At 39.9% G+C, this 20,472-nt stretch overlaps 1 protein-coding gene across 2 annotated transcripts in view; it reads left to right on the plus strand.

Annotated features, from left to right (window-relative positions):
• RNF128 (ring finger protein 128) overlaps nucleotides 1-20,472 on the plus strand; it is a 96,901-nt gene that overhangs the window by 8,662 nt on the left and 67,767 nt on the right. Inside the window, exon 1 of one of the 2 annotated variants that reach the window (XM_032757414.2) lies at nucleotides 14,543-15,240. The exons of the other annotated variant lie outside the window; for it this stretch is intronic. Coding sequence (XP_032613305.1) covers nucleotides 14,757-15,240 — 484 coding nt within the window. The 5' untranslated portion in view covers nucleotides 14,543-14,756. Of the gene's footprint in view, nucleotides 1-14,542; nucleotides 15,241-20,472 lie in introns of those variants that run through there. 2 annotated transcript variants of the gene reach the window in all.

Genomic DNA, 20,472 nt, shown 5'->3' on the forward strand with positions numbered 1-20,472 from the left:
TCTGAAGAGAATGGCTGCATAAAACAGAAGATGAAAATGTGCTGAAAAATGCATTTCAAAGCCAACTTCAAGTGTCTTTTTATTATCTGCTCCTTTTTATCATCTACATCACTGCTTCCCATCTACTGGTATCTGTAACTGACTCAATTCCTTTTTAAGGACTAATAAGCAGCAACTCTGAGAAAACTATACATTGCTTTAGGTGGAAAATGAAATTCAATTCAAAAAAGAAAAAAGTTAATTTTAATATCTCAAGAAGAAAGCCAGTAAAGCAAGGTTATTGTTAACGCTTTAAGCGTATAATTCTTCTAAGAGAAAGATCATTAGAGCTTTGATAAATCACTAACACTTTGAGCATGAGCACCTTCTATTCCTAAATATCTGACAAACTACAATGAACCAGAATGCCACTTTTTGCAAGACACAAGTTCCCTTATGCATTCTCCACGTTTTTTTCTGCCTACACATCTAAAACGTTACTCAACTCAGCTATTCTTCCCATCATAATATTTAAAATTTTGCTCTTCCCTCTTAACTGAGTTAAAAGTTAAGTAAAAGGGTTATTTTAATAACCCTTTGCCACAGTTAGTATCATATATGTTTACTAAAATAAAAGATACACTATTTGAACAAAGTCACTGAGCATTCCACTTTTAGCCAGTTGTTTTGGTGTTATGTAAATAAGCCTGACTCTTGACTACCTCCTAATATTCTTGAAGTTGTAAGTAGATAAAGTTACTTTTTCTTTTTTTTTTTGAGATGGAGTCTCACTCTGCGGCCCAGGCTGGAGTGCAGTGGTGCTATCTGGGCTCACTGCAACCTCCGCCTCCTGGGTTCAAACGATTCTCCCACCTCAGCCTCCCCAGTAGCTGGGACTGCAGGTACCCGCCACCTCGCCCATCTATTTTTGTATTTTTATTAGAGACGGGATTTCACCATGTTGGCCAGGCTGGTCTCTAACTCCGGAGCTCAAGTGGTCCCCCACCCCCCGCCTTGGGCACCCAAAGTGCTGGGATTACAGGTGTGAGCCACTGTCCCCAGCCCGATGAAGTTAATTTAAAAAAAAAAAATACAAGCAAATTTCAGCCGGGTGCGGTGGCTCACACCTGTAATCCCAGCACTTTGGGAAGCCAAGGCGGGTGGATTGCTTGAGCTTAGGAGTTGGAGACCAACCTGGCCAACAGGGCAAAACCCCATCTCTACTAAAAATACAAAAATTAGTAGGGCGTGGTGGCGCAGCCTGTAGTCCCAGCTACTCGGGAGACTGAGGTGGGAGGATCGCTTGAGCCCATGAGGTGGAGGTTGCAGTGAGCCGAGATCAACCACTGCACTCCAACCTGGGCAACAGAGTGAGACTCAGTCTCAAAAAATTAATTAAAAGCAAATCTTATTCTGAATGTTCTAGAGCAATGCTGTCCAATAGAACATTTTACAATTATACAAAATTCTATTTCTGTGTTGAATACGTAGCCACGAGCCATCTGTGGCTACTGAGTGCTTGAAATATAGTTAATGCAACTGGAAAACTGAATTTTTCATATAAAAATGTAAATAACCACATGAGCCTATTGGCTACCATATTGAACAGTATATGAACATGAACGTGGGGTCGTTGGATAACTTTCATAAAGTCCATACAACTCCTTGAAATTGTGCACAAAATTGTGTGTGTTGATTTATTTTGTATCTAGGTTTCATCAAATTTTCAGAGGTAACTCTGACCTCAGAAAGGTTAAGAACAACTATAGCAAGGCCGGGCGTGGTGGCTCATTCCTGTAATCCCAGCACTTTGGGAGGCCGAGGCAGGCAGATCAAGAGGTCAGGAGATCAAGACCATCCTGGCTAACATGGTGAAACCCCATCTCTACTAAAAATACAAAAAAATTAGTCGAGTGGTGGCAGGCACCTGTAGTCCCAGCTACTGGGGAGGCTGAGGCAGGAGAATGGCATGAACCCAGAAGGCGGAGCTTGCAGTGAGCCGAGATGGCATCACTGCACTCCAGCCTGGGCCACAGAGTGAGACTGCGTCTCAAAAAAAAAAAAAAAAGAACTACTATAGCAGGAGTACTATGGGCTTTATGTTTCCTGACACAAAGTTAAAACTAGAAACACAGTGATTTTTTTTTATGTTTTAAGAAAATATGCAAATTCTTCAACAAAAATAATTTCCTAAAGTTGAATTCAAATGATGCATTCTACAATTCTACAATCAACATGTATTCCTCTTTTTTAAAAAAGAAAAACTTTTTATTTTTTAAAAATGTAGATTTACATGCAGTTGTAAGAAATAGATCCTGTATACCCTTCATCCCTTTACCCAGTTTCCCGCAGTGGTATCACCTTGTATAACGATAGTACAATATCACAACCAGGAAATTGGAGTTGATACAATCCACCTGCCTTACTCGAATTTCACTAGTTTTACATGCAATTATATGCATGTTCTACACAATTTTATCACATGTGTAGGTTCATGTGACTATCACCACAGTTAAGATTCGGAACAATTCCATTGCCACAGAGCTCCCTCGTATTGTCCCTTTATAGCCAAAAGGACCTCCACCCCGTAACCCCTTATTAACTCTGGGCAACCACTAATCTGCTATTAGTATAATTTTATCATTTCAAAAAATGTTGTATAAATTGAATCTCATTGTACGTAAACTTTTTGGGATTGGCTTTTTTCATTCAGTATAATTCTCGAGAGATTCATCCAGATTGTTGCATATATTAATAGCTCCTTTCTTTCTACTGCTAAGTGATATTCCATGGTATAGATGTACCACAGTTTGTTTTACCATTTACTCACTGAAGGATATTTAGGTTGTTTCCAAGATTTTGTAATTATGAATGAAGTTGCTATGAAAATTTGTGAATGGATTTTTGTGAATGTAATTTTTCACTTTTCTGAGATAAAGGTCCATGACTGAAATTGGTGAGTTGGATGTTAGTTTTATAAGAAACTGCCAGACTGTTTTCCAGATTGGCTGTGCCATTTCACATTCCCACCAAAAAAATGTACATATGATCCAGCTTCTCCACATCCTTGACAACATTTGGTGTAGACACATTTTTTTTTAAATTTTAGCCATTCTGATAGGTATGCAGTGATATCACATTGTGATTTTAATTTGCATTTCCCTAATGGCTAATGACATTTAGCATCTTTTCGTATGCTTATTTTCCATCTGTATTTCCTCTTCGGTGAAATGTTTATTCATGTCTTTTTTAAGCAGACACAAGCATCCAAAATAGGAAAAAGTTCTTTTTACATAGGAATTCAAGTAATCAGTGGATACTATGGTTTTACAAAAGAAACAAATGCTGTTCAATGGGGATTTTTTTAATTGGCTATCTGCTAAGACAGATGCCCTAACATTAACTCTTACCCCAGTGAAGATGTTTTTGTGGAGGACTAGGAAAATAGGATCCAGGAACAAAACTTGCCTTTCTGATACCTTGACTGTAGACAGAATTGAGAGAATACAAGTGGAGATAAAAGAGAGCTTTTAGCAGGTATCAGATTCAATAATTTCATGAATGCATTTTCTAGCAAGTATCTGTAGTGCAGATATTTTATGTCCTTGGTATGCTTTGGATATATTTAGATGTAGTTTGTTGCCTTGTTTTAGGAGTCCAAGTTGTATACCTACCTGGACAGAGAGCTGTCTACTACAGTTCAGGCAGGGCAACAGAATTACCTGCAGGCTGAACTACGCTTCTCCTCATAAAAGAGATTGAATAAAAAGCCTACAATGACAGTCCACTGCCCAGTGAATCAAGACCAACTCCAAAATATGTTATTCAAGGTCAACAAACCCCTAACCTACCTTTTCTGCCCAATCTCCCACTACTCCTCCTCTTGTACTCTAGCCAAATGAAAATACTGTTTCCCAAATCCGCTCTGCTCTGTCCTGACTCTGAGCTTTTGTTAGTGCTATATCCTCTACTGAAATACCTTCCCTCACCATTTGTGTCTATCAAAATCCCACCTATCCCTCAAGGCCCTGCTGTTATCCATGAAACAGCCCCTACTTCCTTGAGTCAGAGGCAAACATTCCTGCCTCTATTCTAGCACAGGACTTTGAACTCCCTCACAGCACTTATCTCTCTGACCACTCTTTTGTTTAAATGCCACGCCAACGCAATAACATGGATGAATCTCAACTGCATTTTGCTAAGTGAAAGAAGTCAGACACAAAAGGCTACATGTACATGACAATCCAGAAAAGGCAAAAACCATAGGGAAAGAAAACAACTGAGTAGTTACCAGGGATTAAAAGCGAGAAGGGGTTTTGGCTATAAAGGCATAGCATGAGGGAGTTTTTGTGGTAATGAAACCATTCTATATCTTGATTGTGGTGGTGGTTAAATGACTGTATATATTTGTAAAAACTTATATAACCATATACTAAAAAGGGTGAATTTTACTTTATGTAAATTATACCTTAACAAAAACGTTAGGAAAAAATCATACCAGCTAGGCAGCAAACTAGATAGCCTGCCCTCAAATTCTTGCCAATCACTTACTTGCTCTTCAAGTGATGTGCCAGAGTAAGATCTGTGGCTACAAAAAAGATACATGATCCCTTCTCTCAAGAAACTGTCTCTAATGAAGGAGATAGGCACGTCAGTAAATAAATGCAATATAGTATGAAAGATGCCATATGTATTATTTGTAAAATACAGTGAAGAGGTAAAGGAGGAAGTGGTCAGATTGACACAGATTGTTGAAGGCCTAGAATTCCAGGTTAAGAAATTTCTATATTGCCGGGCACGGTGGCTCATGCTTGTAATCCCAGCACTTTGGGAGGCCGAGGCAGGCAGATCATGAGGTCAGGAGATCAAGACCATCCTGGCTAGCACTGTGAAACCCCGTCTCTACTAAAAATATAAAAAAATTAGCCGGACTTGGTAGCGGGCGCCTGTAGTCCCAGCTACTCAGGAGGCTGAGGCAGGAGAATGGCGTGGACCCGGGAGGTGTAGCTTGCAGTGAGCCGAGATCGCGTCACTGCACTCCAGCCTGGGCGACAGAGCGAGACTCCGTCTCAAAAAAAAAAAAAAAAAAAAGAAGAAAAGAAATTTATATTCTATTCAATATGCAATGAAAAGTGACATAATCATAGCTAGGTTTTAGAAAGTGTAATCTGACTGTAATATGAAGGATGATTTGGAATAGGGAAGAGACTAAAATCAATTAGAAGGCTATTTACAATAATCTAAAAAAATTAATATCACTTCTCTTCTCCAGTAGTAGACAATTGAGATCAGACTGTGCTTTCAATTAAAGCTTATATTGCTGTTATTCTAGATATGTGAAAGTAAAAACAAAGAGAGGACCCACAGATCTTTTCTTGATAAAGTTTAACCCTATTAACTGAGATCTTTAATGGGGGGACCTTGTCGCATTCATGTTTTTATCTTCCCCAGCAAATTTGTAGGACTTTGTAGACAGCAGAAGCTCTAAGAAGGTTTATTCTAATGAATAGAGTGGATGAATTTTATTTTAAATCACGGAAACTCCAAAATAGAAAATTATAATACCTCTATGCCCTATGATAGTTACTGCTTACAATTTTATGTTAGAAATCCCAGAGGGCTAAGGTTGATAAAAATGTTTTGTTCCTTAATTTGTATACTTAATGTAGAGATTAAGTGGGATTCATCTAGCACATTTTCCCCTAGCAATACTGTTTCATTGAAAGTCTTCTGTTCTTTGCTTATTCACTGCTACCTATTACAACTTGCAATGAGTGACAAGGGTAAGATTCTGTTGCAAACTGCACAATAGCAGACAGTATAAATCTACTCTTCAGTAGACTGCTCTTAAGCAATTGATTATTGCCTCTGTCTTAGAACTTGGAAACCTCTGCCTAAAATGCCATACATGGGGCATATTGAAAGCACTGACATATGTTAGCCTGCTTACTGGAATGTGTGTACTGAAGAGTTTTTATTCTGTTTTAAATCTAACCAATAGAAGGCCCTAAAACCAGGAGGGAGCTGTGCCCTAAACACCGTATAGAGGCCAGATATATGCTGTCATCAGGTCTCTAAATACCTCCATCATCACCTAAGAAAACTAAGACATTTAATGAACTAGTGGGATCATTGAAGATAAACTTAACGAGCCTCTTCTTCAAACAAACAAGAGCTTCAGGGTTTCCATTTCTGCCCTCTTTTTCCCCTCTCGAAAATCAAACGTTGCTGAGCCACTTCTTTGCCTCTGATAAAAGACTTTCTGTGGCTCTAGAGTTGGCAACATCCAGAATATTCAGCAGTCACAGATTTCTGTGTCTGAACTAGTATGCTATGAAGAAGATAAAGTATTTTGATGTTATCTGCACCCAAAGTTACACAGAGACAGCTTAGAAAAAATGTACCTCCCCCCACCCCCCAGCTAATTGGAAGATTGTCGACTAAGGGAGATGGGATTTTATAGATGCCAGGGTGTGCTCTGATTCAATGCATCTGGGCTTTTTTTTTCCTTTTGATGTTCCCGTTGGTATTTTTCCCCATTAAAATTCTTGTACTTTATACTGCATGACTTGTGGTGAAGTCAAAACCGAAGTCATTTTTGTAGCTGTAAAATACCTTATTGTTGAAGGCCTGCTTGTTCCTTGCCTGTTTCCTGCTACCAACATAACCATAACACTTGTCTAATTCTGGTGTGACAGAACTTAATTACTGTGTGAATCATGAGTGGCAAGGCAGCCAATTTCAGTTGTCCCAACTACGTGCTAGCACCTGGTCACTTATTGCCAGATACTTGTTTACTCCCAGTTATTGATCAAGTTTGAGTCCTGGGCAGCTGCCACTAATCCTAATGCATATAGTTGGCAGCTGTGAATTTGTGACTTTGCCCCCTTGGAATACAAAGGCAGCCTTTGCCCACACTCGTGAAGACTTTAACTTCTAAAGGGTAAGTCTTAGCTGAATAGGTGATTGTGATTACATACTACAGTAGAAGGACGTTTGTTCATAAATTGTTTTTTCAGGAGCCCCAGCCTTATTAGAAATTATCAAGTTAGGTTTCTATCAGAAAAGAATCCCATTGCCTGCAGATTAAAAAAAAAAAAAGTACTGCTCATGGGCATTTTTTTTTTTGAAACAGCGTCTCTGTTGCCCTGGCTGGAGTGCAGTGGCGTGATCTCAACTCACTTCAACCTCCACTCCCTGGGTTCAAGCAATTCTCCTGTCTCAGCCTCTCGAGTACCTGGGATTACAGGTGTGCTCCACCACACTCGGCTAATTTTTGTATTTTTAGTAGAAATGGGGTTTCACCATGTTGGCCAGGCTGGTCTCGAACTCCTGATCTCAGGTGATCCACCTGCCTCAGCCTCCCAAAGTGCTGGGATTACAGGGGTGAGCCACTGCACCTGGCCATGGGCACTCTAAATAACTCAATTTCTCCCTAATTTACTAAACTGATTTTATCTATGCCTGACAGGTCCACTTCCTTCTATAGCTCTTCTCTCATTTGTCCTAGGCAATGGCAAGATCATAGATATTTATTTTAGATATACTATCTGATTTGTTAGGCTTTCATCTAATGGAATATTAAGTGATTCAAAATACATCTGTTCAATTTTTTATCAGTAGTATTGCTAGTTTAGTTGAGAAAGAAGAAACAGAGACTCCCTCAATGTCACATAACCAGTCAACAGCAGAGTTAAAAATAAGAACAGAGACTAAAATAGGGGGGATTCTGTGGATCTAGTATACTGAGTGTCATACTGGATCTGATGAATGGATTGGAAATGAACCTCAAATACGTGGTCATATTTGCAGGTCATAGTTCATTAAAAACATTTTCCTCTCCCACTTTCCCCAAATAGTTGTTTTTCTTTCTTTAATAAGATATACAGAAATTATTTTGTGGTCACAGGTTTAATTCTTTTGGAATCTTCACCTTATTGGAAACCTGAAAAGGAAAGATAGGAGACTGCATGAGACAAGATGTTTCCCAGGTAGGTTTGCCCAATACCAGAGTGGGGAGTAAAGACCACTCATCTCCATAGTTCCTTCCAGCACCCCCCTTGCTCAACTTGCCCCCATGCCTTGGGCCTTTCCCCAGTCTTTATCCCTCTCCTCAGCAATCTGCGATCCTCTCAATCGCCTCCCTAAACTCAAGATAGCTACTTTGATCTCCCAGTAGCAATCAAGTGCATACAATTTAGCTCAAGTTTTCTGCAATGACCTCCACCAACACAATTTCTTTATTTCTTATTTAAAAATACATATTTTTTATGTTTTGTAGAGACAGGGTCTCGCTATGTTGCCCAGGCTGGTCTCAAACTCCTGGGCTCAAGCAACTCTCCTGCCTCAGCCTCTCAAAATGTTGGGATTATAGGCATGAGCCACCACACCCGGCTTCATAATCTCTGTTATCTAGGATTTCTGGGCTGCTCAGCAGGATTTTGGTGAGGGGGTTCTTAGCATGGTAAAATGTGTGGCTGAAGAACACCCATTTTTTCCACCTTGTAATAATGTTCTCCCTATGTATGTGTAGAGGTAGTATAGCAGAATGAAAACAGCATGGAATTTGGAGTCATACATACCCTTGTGTGAATTCCAACTCCACCACCTACCAGCCATGTGACCTTCAGCAAGATACTTCATTTTTCTGAGTCTCATTTTCCTCATCTGAAAAAATGTAAATTATAATAGGATATCATTACCTGTTGTGAAAATCCAATGATATCATTAATATATGTAAAGTACCTGGCCCATAGTAGGCTCTCAATGGTAGTTATTAAAGTTGTGGATATGAAAAGATTGTTCTTAGTTTTAGATATAGCTTATCTACTGTTGGTAAAGCCACTCTCTGTAATTCTGTCCTTTCTTTGGGTGCATGAAAGTTTTGCTTTAAAAAAAAAATCCCTGTTTCCTAATGGTTGTATACTAACTTGAGCTGACTGAGGTTTAATCTTCATTTGCAAGTGACATTATGTTATTTGGAAGTATGCTGTCGGCATCATGCTTTGGCTTTTCATTTTGTTTTGTTGGCTGCTGCTTCTCTCCACACACCCGCCATTTTCTTCTTGCTATCCACAGAGCAGCTGCCTGGAGTGGACATTTATTGTCATCCCTTGTCTACACATTCTCTATACCTATGTTGTCATGTGTGTATCCAGCATCACTTAGATGCCAGGATACTGTTTGTCCGAAGTTGTGCTTTGCCATTCATTTAATGGTGAGAAGCCAGATATAATGTCTCATTTCTTGCAAACATATTAAAAGCTGAACACTATCGTCCATCTCAACATCTCTATAGAGTCGGTGTGATGGGAAACTAAATCTGCCACAATGGTTCCCTGCTGTTGCTCCTGCAGGATGCTGCTCTGTTTATCAGTTCATCATTAGATAGTGAAGTGCTCAGGGCAGCTTTCAGTTTAGTATTGCTGATGCAAATATTTGACAGGGTAGGCCTTTGTGGTGGGATTTGAAGAATTCAAAAAGGCTCCTGGCCCACATATATCTCCCTCAATGGTCACAGTGCCTGAAATGCATACAAGAGACATTTCACTTGAACTTTCTCTTTTTGCTATAAAGCAACATCCAAATGTGAATAGCACTCTCCAGAGGGAAAGTAGTTAAGTCATTATCAGCTATTAATACTTAAGAGTCAGAACGGCATTGGAATCCTTCTTCTGTTCCTAGCTATATGCGTTTTGGCAGGTTGCTGTAATTCTCTCTGGGCCAGTTTTCCCTTCTGTAAAACTGGGGTTAATAATAGATACTTGTGAGGATTAAATGAGATAATGCATGTAAAACATGTAGTCAATGCTCAATGAACAGTAGCTGTTATTAGTCTTAGGGAGAGTAGGACTCCGAGGAAATATATTTGGAACTAGTAAATTTGATTTGTCAGATACAAGGTGAAGTCTGCTACAGGGGGCTGCTCAGAGCAAAGGCCCTGGTGGAGTAGTGATATGGCCAGGGAGTAGCATGGAAACTCTGGGGGCCTGGGTTTGGAAGAGGAGGGTGGAAGGAAGAAGAAGGAGTGAAGCAGGGTCAAACTATACTTACATTAACTTCCCAACAAGAAAAGTGTAGTCTTACTCAGGATGGGATGCTTGGTGAGGTAGTGAGCTCTGACACTGGGAGTGTTCAAGCAGATGCTGGATGGTAGCTACCTGTCAGGAATACTCTAGTCTACCCTAGGGCTCCTCAAACATATGTACATGCAGATCCCCTGGGGATCATGTTAAAAGACAGGTTCTGAGTCAGTTGGTCTGGGTGGAACCTGTGATTCTGCATTTCTAACCACTCCCTGATGATGCTGATGCTCTTGATCAACAGACCTCACTCTTGGTAGCAAAGCTCTGTTATAGTTAGAAAATAACTGACAGTGAAATAGAGGAATATGGTTGGGGAAAGCCAGTGGGTTACTCAGGCAAGTCTCCATAGAGTGGAAGGACTTTGTTGCAGTCATGATCTACAATCTGGTTCTTAGCTTTGTAAGTCTTGAAATTTGATTGGTAGTACAGCCAGAGACTGGGTTTCTGGGGACTGAATCACACTTAACCAAATTCACAAGAGACCAATATATAAGCCAGAATGCCAATTGATTAATTTATAATGAGAAGTACAACTTCCAAGTGGACCAGATACTAGTGTTTGCTAATCAGTACATTATCTCCCTGTAGGCATATTTACATGAGGAGCTAAGTGATAATAAGTAGGGTTGCTTGGTGAGGATGAACTCAGAGCAAGGGGAGTTCACAGAATGATTTTAATGACTCACGTTATCAAGCTATGGTAGTCTGATACCTCCATTCCACAATTGTCTAGACCTCCAGAATAGTTCTGGAGATATTGGCCTCCTCACTAGTCTCTTTTTCATCAGTCTTGTCCTCATACAATCCACATGATCTCTTTAAGTTCAAATCTGATCATACCATTCATTCACTCCATTGACTTCAATATAAATTCACAGTTTTAAACCCATTATTACAAAATGTTTAAAATACTGTATAAGAAAAGTTGAAAAAAAAGTACAATGAGCACCCATATACCCACCATCTGGATTTATCACTTGTTGTCATTTTGCCATATTTGCTTTATGTATGTGTATACACATGTGCATGCATATTGAGTCCATACTCTTTAATATAATTTTCTGGCCTGGTGCGGTGGCTCATGCCTGTAATCCCAGCACTTTGGGAGGCCGAGGCGGGCAGATCATGAGGTCAGGAGTTCGAGACCAGCCTGGCCAACATGGTGAAACCCCGTCTGTACTAAAAATACAAAAATTAGCCAGGCATGGTGGCACGTGCCTGTAATTCCAGCTACTTGGGAGGCTGAGGCAGGAGAATCACTTAAACCTGGGAGGCAGAGGTTGCAGTGAGCCAAGATCGTGCCATTGCACTCCAGCCTGGGCAACAAGAGCATATATATATATTATGTATATAATATATATATGTATAATTTTCTAAACTTTTCATGTTCTGGCACAAGTCATTTGACTAGCTTCACTTCTCTTGGCTCCCCCTTTGCAACTTTACATCCCAACCATACCGAACTACTGAATGCTAGTTCCCTGAATGTTCTTTGGAGTTCTCATACAATATACTCTTGCTTATGCCTGAAAATCCTTACTGTCTTTGCTTGGGTCACTCCATTTGTACTTAAAGACTCAGTCACACTCGTCTTGCCCTAGCACCTTATACTTTTCTCAGTCATAACATGTATTACACTGTACTGTTATTGATAGTTTATCTCTCTGATTGTCTCACTAGACCATGAGCTCATTGAAGGCAAGGGCTGTTTCTTTTGTCTCTCTACACCCCTGTCTCTCTCATGCTTTGCACTTAGTAGGTGTTCAGTGATCAGAAACTCAACTGTCTATCACACAGTTCTACCTGGTTACATCATAGGCACCTCAAAATCGACATATCTAAAGTGAACTCATCTCTCCTTCTACCCATTCTATACATTTAAAACCCTCCTCCTGTATTCCCTGATTGAATGTCATCTGGTCTTCCAAGTCAAAAACCTCAGAGTAATTTCTAACTCCTCCTTCTCTTTCATCCCCCAAACCAAGTCCTGTTGATTCTACCGCCAAAGAACATTCCCATTCTGCCCACTTCTCTTCATGTCCACTACCTGTCTATCCAAGCCACCTTCATCTCTTACCTGTAGCACTGCCAACCATCTTCTGTATGGGTTCCCTGCTGCTATTCTTATTCCCTCCAATCTATTATCCACAGAGAAGGATCTCTAAACTTCAGATCTGATTCTATTACTCCCTGATTAAACCCTGATTATATTACTCCTTGTTTTTGGATAAAGTCTAAACTCCCTAGCTTTACCCAAAGGACTCTCAAGAACTGGCCCCCATGTACCTCTCCAACATGATCTGTTACCACCCTCCCTGTTACTTTAGGTTCCAACCATTTTTCATTTACTGGGCCTGTAGTAATTGTAGCTTCCTAACATTTCTTTTTCATATTTCAATGCCTTTCCTTGTGTTGTTTTCTGCCTAGAAAAGTTAACTCTCTCAAACTCAGCCCAGGTCTAACCTCCTCTGGGAAGCTTTTCCTTACTTCCCAGTCTGGGTTAGGTGCTTCTCTGTCATCCACTACTACCCTGTCATATCTCCATCATAGTGCTTACACTATATACATATATCACTCTATACTGCACTTATCATTTTACTTGTCCTTCTCATCAAAACTAATTTATGAGCTTCTTGATAGGAGAGTTGATATCTTATTTGATTTTGTACCACAATGCTCAGCCCATGGCTTATGGCAGATGTATAACAAATATTTAAGAAAATAATGAATGGACAAACATTAATAAATATCTCTCTGAATTTCATTTTTGTAGCTATAAAATACCTTCTTTCTTCTGAACACATTGTTTCTTCAAAGTACAATATAGTTGGCTGTCATTCAGGTAATATAGATTGAATTTTGAACGTTCTTCACCAGCAAAATCAGACAATTTCTGGAATTGTACCATTTCTTAGACGTGGTTGGTCCTACCAATTTTTCCCGTAGGTAATTTTTATCTCAGCGATTACCATCAGTATTTGGGGGTACCATGCTATTGGTCTCATATACCCACTTTGACCTCTAAAGTCCCTTTCAATACCTAAGAGTATATGTTTCACAAAATTGCCCATTTATTTATGTTCTAGGTGTTGTTTGGTATGTGATGTTAATTTTCCTCTAGGTTTCTCTCAAGCCATAAGAGTATCAAGTACAGAATTGTTCCATGCTTAATCTTTGTAAATAACATTGATTAAGTAAATGCTGGGCCAGGGATTGAGGGGAGTAATTGATCCGAAATTTAACAAATGTTGAGCTGCATAAAGTAGATTGTATTTCTTTGAACTGAAAAAGTGGCTAAGACTGAACATCTTGAACATCACTTTCTCTGATATTACCTCAAATTAATAACTTTAATATTATTTTAGAATTGCGTCTCTGAACCTGTTTAATAATTTTAATATTTAACATGTATTTTTATATATTGCTAAGCATTGTTCTAAGTGCTTTACTACATGTATTAACTCATTTAATCATCTGAAAACTCTGTGAGGTAGGTGCTTTTATTATCCCCCTTTTACAGATGATGAGGAAACTGAGGCACAGGGAAGTTCCCCAAGGTCAAAAGTTATTCATAACTGTCAGACACCAGGTGTATTAATTCAGCTTAATTCAAGGCTCATTTGTTAACCATCTAGTAAATATAATAGTTGACAGGGTAGACAAAAATTGTATACTTAAGCAAGGATAAATCATAATATAATAATACCATGAGTGAATTGCCTAGGCGAGTCAAGCTCCTTTCAGTTAGTGGGAAATGGAGAAAGATTATGTAGTTAAGGTCATGAATAGCGCAGGAACATCCGCTTGGGTAAGTCAGGTTTGTGAAAAATGGAGAAAAAAGGCTTGGTTCTGAGGTGTATGAAAACAGTCATTCTTTTGTGAGGACTAAGATTAGTTTTAGAAGAGGCATCTGATGCGGTACATTAAACCTAGGGTAACGGTAAGGAAATACACATGTATGAGGCTTCTTAGGAGCAGGAAAGAGAAAGGTGCCATTTGAAGTCAGTAAGAAGGGGTAACAACGCGCTTTTCCTGCCCTTCCCCCCTCTAGAGAATCAGTAAATAGCCTGATTCTACTCAAATTCCTTCCCTACCCAAATTCCCTTGACTACAACTCAGACCCTTTGGATCTGCGCTTTTTAGAAGTACTGTATTTCACATTCTGGCACCGTAAGCCCGAAATGTCCTTTAGGCAAATGTTAGGAGGGAAAAATGTATTCTTGCAATTCAAAACCGACTCGAATCCTGCCAGAAAGCTTTATGTTTGCGGACTTTATCGTTCCTCGCCTGTCCGTTTTTTATAAAACGACGCGACACACCTGGCCACAGAGCCTCAGATCCTATTCTAACATCATTCCATCCTGTTACCCTTTTAAGAGGCGGATCCCGCAGTGTCCTTTCCTCCCTCCCAGCCACCTCTACCCCCAGTCGGCTGGGCGGAGCTTCACGCTAAAGCCCCAGAGCCCGACGCGGCAGCCGCGGTAGCGGAGAAGACCGAAGCTCCGAGGAGCTGCATCTGCGGCAACCTGTGTGCTGAGCTACGTGTCTCCTGGCTCCGACCTAGCTCGCAGCTCCCCTCAGTCTCACTCCATTCCTTCCCCACCTGGTGCGCACCTGCTCAAGACCTGGGTCCTGCCAAGCGCTAGGAGGGCGCGTGCCAGGGGCAGTAGGGAACTGCGGAGCGCGCGCGCCATGGGGCCGCCGCCTGGGGCCGGGGTCTCCTGCCGCGGTGGCTGCGGCTCTTCCAGATTGCTGGCATGGTGCTTCCTGCTGACCCTGAGTCCGCAGGCACCCGGTTCCCGGGGGGCCGAAGCAGTGTGGACCGCGTACCTCAACGTGTCCTGGCGGGTTCCGCACACCGGAGTGAACCGTACGGTGTGGGAGCTGAGCGAGGAGGGCGTGTACGGCCAGGACTCACCGCTGGAGCCTGTGGCTGGGGTCCTGGTACCGCCCGACGGGCCCGGGGCGCTCAACGCCTGTAACCCGCACACGAATTTCACGGTGCCCACGGTTTGGGGAAGCACCGTGCAAGTCTCTTGGTTGGCCCTCATCCAACGCGGCGGGGGCTGCACCTTCGCAGACAAGATCCATCTGGCTTATGAGAGAGGGGCGTCTGGCGCCGTCATCTTCAACTTCCCCGGGACCCGCAATGAGGTCATCCCCATGTCTCACCCGGGTGAGTGCAGCTACTAGATTGCACCCCTCCAGACCTCTGGCATGACCAGTTTCTCTTATTTTCCTCATTGCCCTCCTTGCCCTATCCCCTTGCTCCCAAGGAAAGTGGGTGCTCTTTCTGTCCCCACGGAGTGGGGCAGGGTCCTCCCCGAGATTCACCAGGCCTGGGGGTTGGGCAAAAAAAATCCTTCATTTGCCTCTCTGGTGGAAAAGGGTAAAACAAACCGGGTGCAGAGGCTGGCAAATCAAAGACTGTTTGAGCTCTTTGCTTTCCCTTTTCCTGGTTTTTCACAAGGGTGTCTAGCCTTGGATTAAGTGGTGGTGGGCATCGGGTCTTAAATGACCGAGGAGAAGATCACCTGGAAATCTCCTCCTCACTCTGCTTTTTAACAACCTCAGACTGGCAGCGGATTTTCCCCTCCTCTCTCTGTTTTTCTCTCCATGTTTCCTGGGTATCAAATACTAGATTGTGCTACTGTGCCCTGTTAACCTCATTGCAATTTTGGTGGAAACTTTGCTTAGTTCTTGGGTTCTTCTCTGCCCAGTGGTCTCAAGTCCCAAGTGACTGTTGGTATCAGTGCTTTTGTTTGCTTCTGAAAAATCTGATTTAGGTTATTGAGTTGCAAAACAGATGACTAACGTTCTTGAAAAAGAAGAGGTTTCTGCATGAGGACAGCAAAGGCCTAGACTTTGGAGAAAAAAATAGTCCAGGTAGTTCTTAAATTCTTGGAGATGGTGTGAGGTTACTATTTTTCCCCCGTCGGTTATCCTTCCAGAAACCTCCCTATTTGTGATTAGGTATCCATACCTTATGTATATAGTTATCCTACACCCTAAAGGACAAAGGGGAAAAAAACGGAGAAAAAGAAACAGACACGTGTAATGGCAGTGTATCATAGTTTTTAAAAGCTGGGCCTCAAGTCAGAGCTTGGTTTAAATTCCTACTCTGTTGCTTACTAGTCCTGTGACCTTGGGCAACTTATTTGAAGTCTTAGAGTCTGGTTCTCTCATCAGTCAAATGAGAATGAATAATAAGAAAACTTATCCACAAGTTTGCCTTCAGGATAAAATGAAATAATGCCTTAAAGAGTTTAGTGCAGTAAAGCAAATCATCCACTCTCAGTAAGGGTTAGCTGATAGGATTAGCCTTCTGGGAGTCACTGGAAGGATGAAGCTGCTTATTTGACTACTGGAGGTTTTCTGTTTTTCTTAAAACCTTATGACTGAACCTGCCTAGAGAGCACTTGTATTGAGTGGCTGGATGGCGTAATGGAAAGAACACTGAATTGGAACTCAGGAGATTTGAGTTCTTTTAGCCCCTTCTTTGCCTCTACTAACTTTGTAACCTTGTACAAGTTACTCACATGTCAAATGATTGTATAGGCAGTGGCGGCCAAGTTAGAAGCGTGTACTGAAACAAAACAAAACTAGATGAACTCTAAGATCCCTTTCAGATCTAAAATGCTATGATTTTTAGATTTTATGTTGATTAAAGCAGAAACTGTATCTCTCTTGGCCGATAATTCATTGATTAGAATGAATCAGTAGCTTTTAGAAGTTACTGAAAATCAAGAATAAAGGCCTAATAAAGTTTATAGTCTTTATAGTTCAGTTGACTGTCTAATAGCGAGGGTTTGACTTTGTCTTCTAATGAGATTCATTTGCATGAATGATTTGTAATTGAAGAGTATTTAATTACAGAGTCCTACTTAGACCATTTGCCTTTTACTTCTGTTAAGGGTATTTATCTGATAGTTTTAGGAGACAATAAAATTAACTTTTGCTGGGCTCCCACTATATGCCAGGCACTCTACATACATATTACTTATACTTTATTGAGGGGCAATATGGTGTACTAAGAAAAACACAGGCATTTTAGTCAAGATTGGGAATAAAATTCTGGATTTACCACACAATAGCTTTGTGTCCTTGCTAGGATTATTTAACTTTACTGAGCCTTGGATACCCCATCTGTAAGATGGAGATAATATTTATGTTGCTGTGATTATTAGGGATTATATATATATATATTATAATATATATTAGGGATTATATATATATTAGGGATTATATATATTTTACTACCCAGCTGATAATAGTCACTGAATGTTATAATAGGTTAATGCTAACAGGATGCAAAAAAATAATGTACAAATGTATGATTATGCAACTGTCGATTTGAAGACATGAATACACTGGGAATCTAATTATGGCTGTTGTGTTTCAGGATACCATATAGGAATAAAGCCCTGAATATTGATCACTAAATTACACTACATTCAGAAAAGCATTTTGATACTTTAAAAACAATATTATCTGAGATAAAGGCTATACCAAAGTTTGCCATCAAGCTAACTAGACAAAACTAGCAAATTACTTGAGGTAAGGAATCACATTTCTCCTTGAACTCCTGGAAAAACTATTTTTCAATATAGGGGGAAAATCACTTTGCATATATGCACATGTGCTATTGAATATTTGTTTGCAAAGTGTTATATTGTTTGCTTTACTCATTCCTCAGAGTAAGCCTAGGGTTTCCTTTTAATCTCTGGTAGAAAACTTACCTTGGATCATAGTAGCAGAGAGATAGGACTGAGATTTAAGTATGGATTAATTCATTATATATTGCTGTGAATTACAAAGGGGCCACCAAATGTGGAAAAGCCTTCTGTATCTTCTTTGTTTACAAAATCTCTCTTCACTCACTCTCATAGGGGCCTGCACTTGAATTGTTTGCCCTTGGTTAGAGTTTGTGCTGAGTATCTATACTTTCACCTAACTGATTTAGAACAGTTGCTTTAAAATTTTTGTTTAGGAGAAAGAAACTCCACTATATAAGAGCAATCAATTAGGAAAATGAGACTTTTATGTATACCAAAATTTTACAAAAGCTAATTGTAGCCTAGCATCAACTCATGCAGTTTACTTCTGTATTTTGTTTGCAGAGTGTTCAGAAAATTCTGATTCACACAGGTAAATAATTGCAAATGACAGATGCTTATTGGCAGTTTGGCTTGCAATCTCTGGATGTATTTCAATCAAATCAGTGCAGAAACCTGAAAGGAAATTAGGAGAAATTTTTTATTCCAAAGTATAATTACTGTTCAAATTTCTTATCTTAAAAATGAAAGTCAGATAAGAAGTGGCCAAATCTTAAAGTAAGCATTAAAACCATCTAAAATGTAAGATTGTTACGAGACACGTTAAGCATGTTCTCACTATTGCGCAACAAACTGTTCTGCTTTCGCCAGGCAGATGAGCCTGAGCTTTGCCTGGTGTCTAATTGAGCACAACCCACAGATTGAAGAGATACGTATACTTGCTTGTACAATTTTCCTTGAGTCAACATTGTAGGCATGAATTTATTGAAAGACCGATGCAGAACTACAACCTTCATAATTCATGAAACGTTTACAAGAGCTTGAAACATATGCAAAGGGATGTCAGGAGAAGCATTATTCCTGAGGGCTGTAAAAAAAAGTGAATGAACCAAGCAGTTTAATTAATGATTTGGGGGTCTCCAATGGGATACAGTTTGATATATAACATAGTTGCTTGTGTACATTGTTGAAAGATAGTGGAACAGATTAGTTAAGAGGTTGTGCTCTGCCAATTAGTATTTTTTAAATCTTAGGCCAGTTATTTTACTTCTCTAAGTCTCAGTTTTCTCCTATGTAAGGTAGGCATAATAATAAATTTGCCTCCTAAGTTTGCTGGGATTCAATGAGATAATGCAGATAAAGTGTTTAGCACAGTGTCTGACATATAGGAAGCTACTATTATGTTTTAATCACAGTTAAGGTAAATATGTTTTAGAAAATGAAAGTTGAATCCTGTGTTTGTAGAACATAATTGGAAATGAACAGTCTGGAGTACTTCAAAGTCCACATTACCTGAAATTCTAATTTGATCCCTTTAGGTACGGAGGGTAGACTGAATTTTAACAGGAAAAAGATCTTTTGGTCCTCCTATGTTTGTTGTACTTTTCTCAAATAACTGCTTCTCCCTCCTGCTACCAATCTTTTTCCGTTCACAGAGGACCTTGGAATAGTATGTTTGTACTACTTAATACCACCCAATCCCTTCTCAACCCTTTTATATTTAAGTTTTATTCTACTTTTTCTAGAATGTTGACTTTGAAAATAAATCTTTTTTTTAATAGAGAAGTTCAAAAGGGATTGGCCAGTGATGATTAACCAATGTAAAATACTATTCCCAAAGCCATTTTCAGATGTAGCCTTCTTGGTATCTCTGCAGGACTGTATTTGACACTGTTGACTACCTCTTTAAAACTATCCCAAGTAGCGTCTTCCTTCCTTGCCTCTCTTTTGTTTCATTACCATTTTATTAATTCATGCATCTGACACTTCTCACTTGCATCCCAGACTCCTAGTACTCCTCCTCCAGTAAATAGCTGCCACATCCTGTTGATTCTGGCACTTCAAACATTCTCACATATGTCTCCTTCTTCCTTGCTTTCAATACCCTGCTTTCAGTTCCTGTGTCTTCTCAGGGGAAAAAATACTTAGCCTCTTGATTGGTCTCCTTGACTTCAGTAGTTTTTTTCCTAGTATGCAGTTCTTCCTCCATGCCATCAGAACACAGCTCTGATCACATATATGCTATTACTTATAAATTTTAGACTACATTTCTCAGCATGTCATATAAAACTCCTAGTAATTTGATCCCAAACTACATTCAAAGCTTTATATGCCTCTTCTTTCATGTTGGTCCCTAAACATTCTCTATTCTTTTCCACTAACATTCCTTTGCTTCTGCTATTGCCAAAAGACCTGTTTTTCTTAGCTCTGCTGGTCAAAAATTTACACATCCTTCAAAATACAACACAAATGCCTCCTCATCTTTGAAGCCTTTCTTAATTCTTTCTTTTCCTCTTCCCAGCACAGCCCACACCCAAAACAAAGTATAGTAATCTCTTTTTGTTCCAATAGCACTTCCTCTCTTATAGTACGTTCTGCATTTTGCTGGTAATTATTTGTTTACATATTTTACCTTATACTGGATTATAATCATTTTAGTGTTTTGTTAATCTTTGTAATCTCTATAGAAACCTTTGTACTATACATGCTCTAGAAATGCTTGCAAAATTGCCTTAAACACCCAAGAATTCTAATGCCAGAAGGGTCACAAGATTCACTAGAAAAGTATCTAGTGGATTGATCGAGCATCAGTCAATTCATCGAGCATTTATCAAAGGTCTGCTGTCTGATAG

This window comes from Hylobates moloch, unplaced genomic scaffold (assembly GCF_009828535.3).
Source record: "Hylobates moloch isolate HMO894 unplaced genomic scaffold, HMol_V3 SCAFFOLD_7, whole genome shotgun sequence".
Taxonomy (NCBI): domain Eukaryota; kingdom Metazoa; phylum Chordata; class Mammalia; order Primates; family Hylobatidae; genus Hylobates; species Hylobates moloch.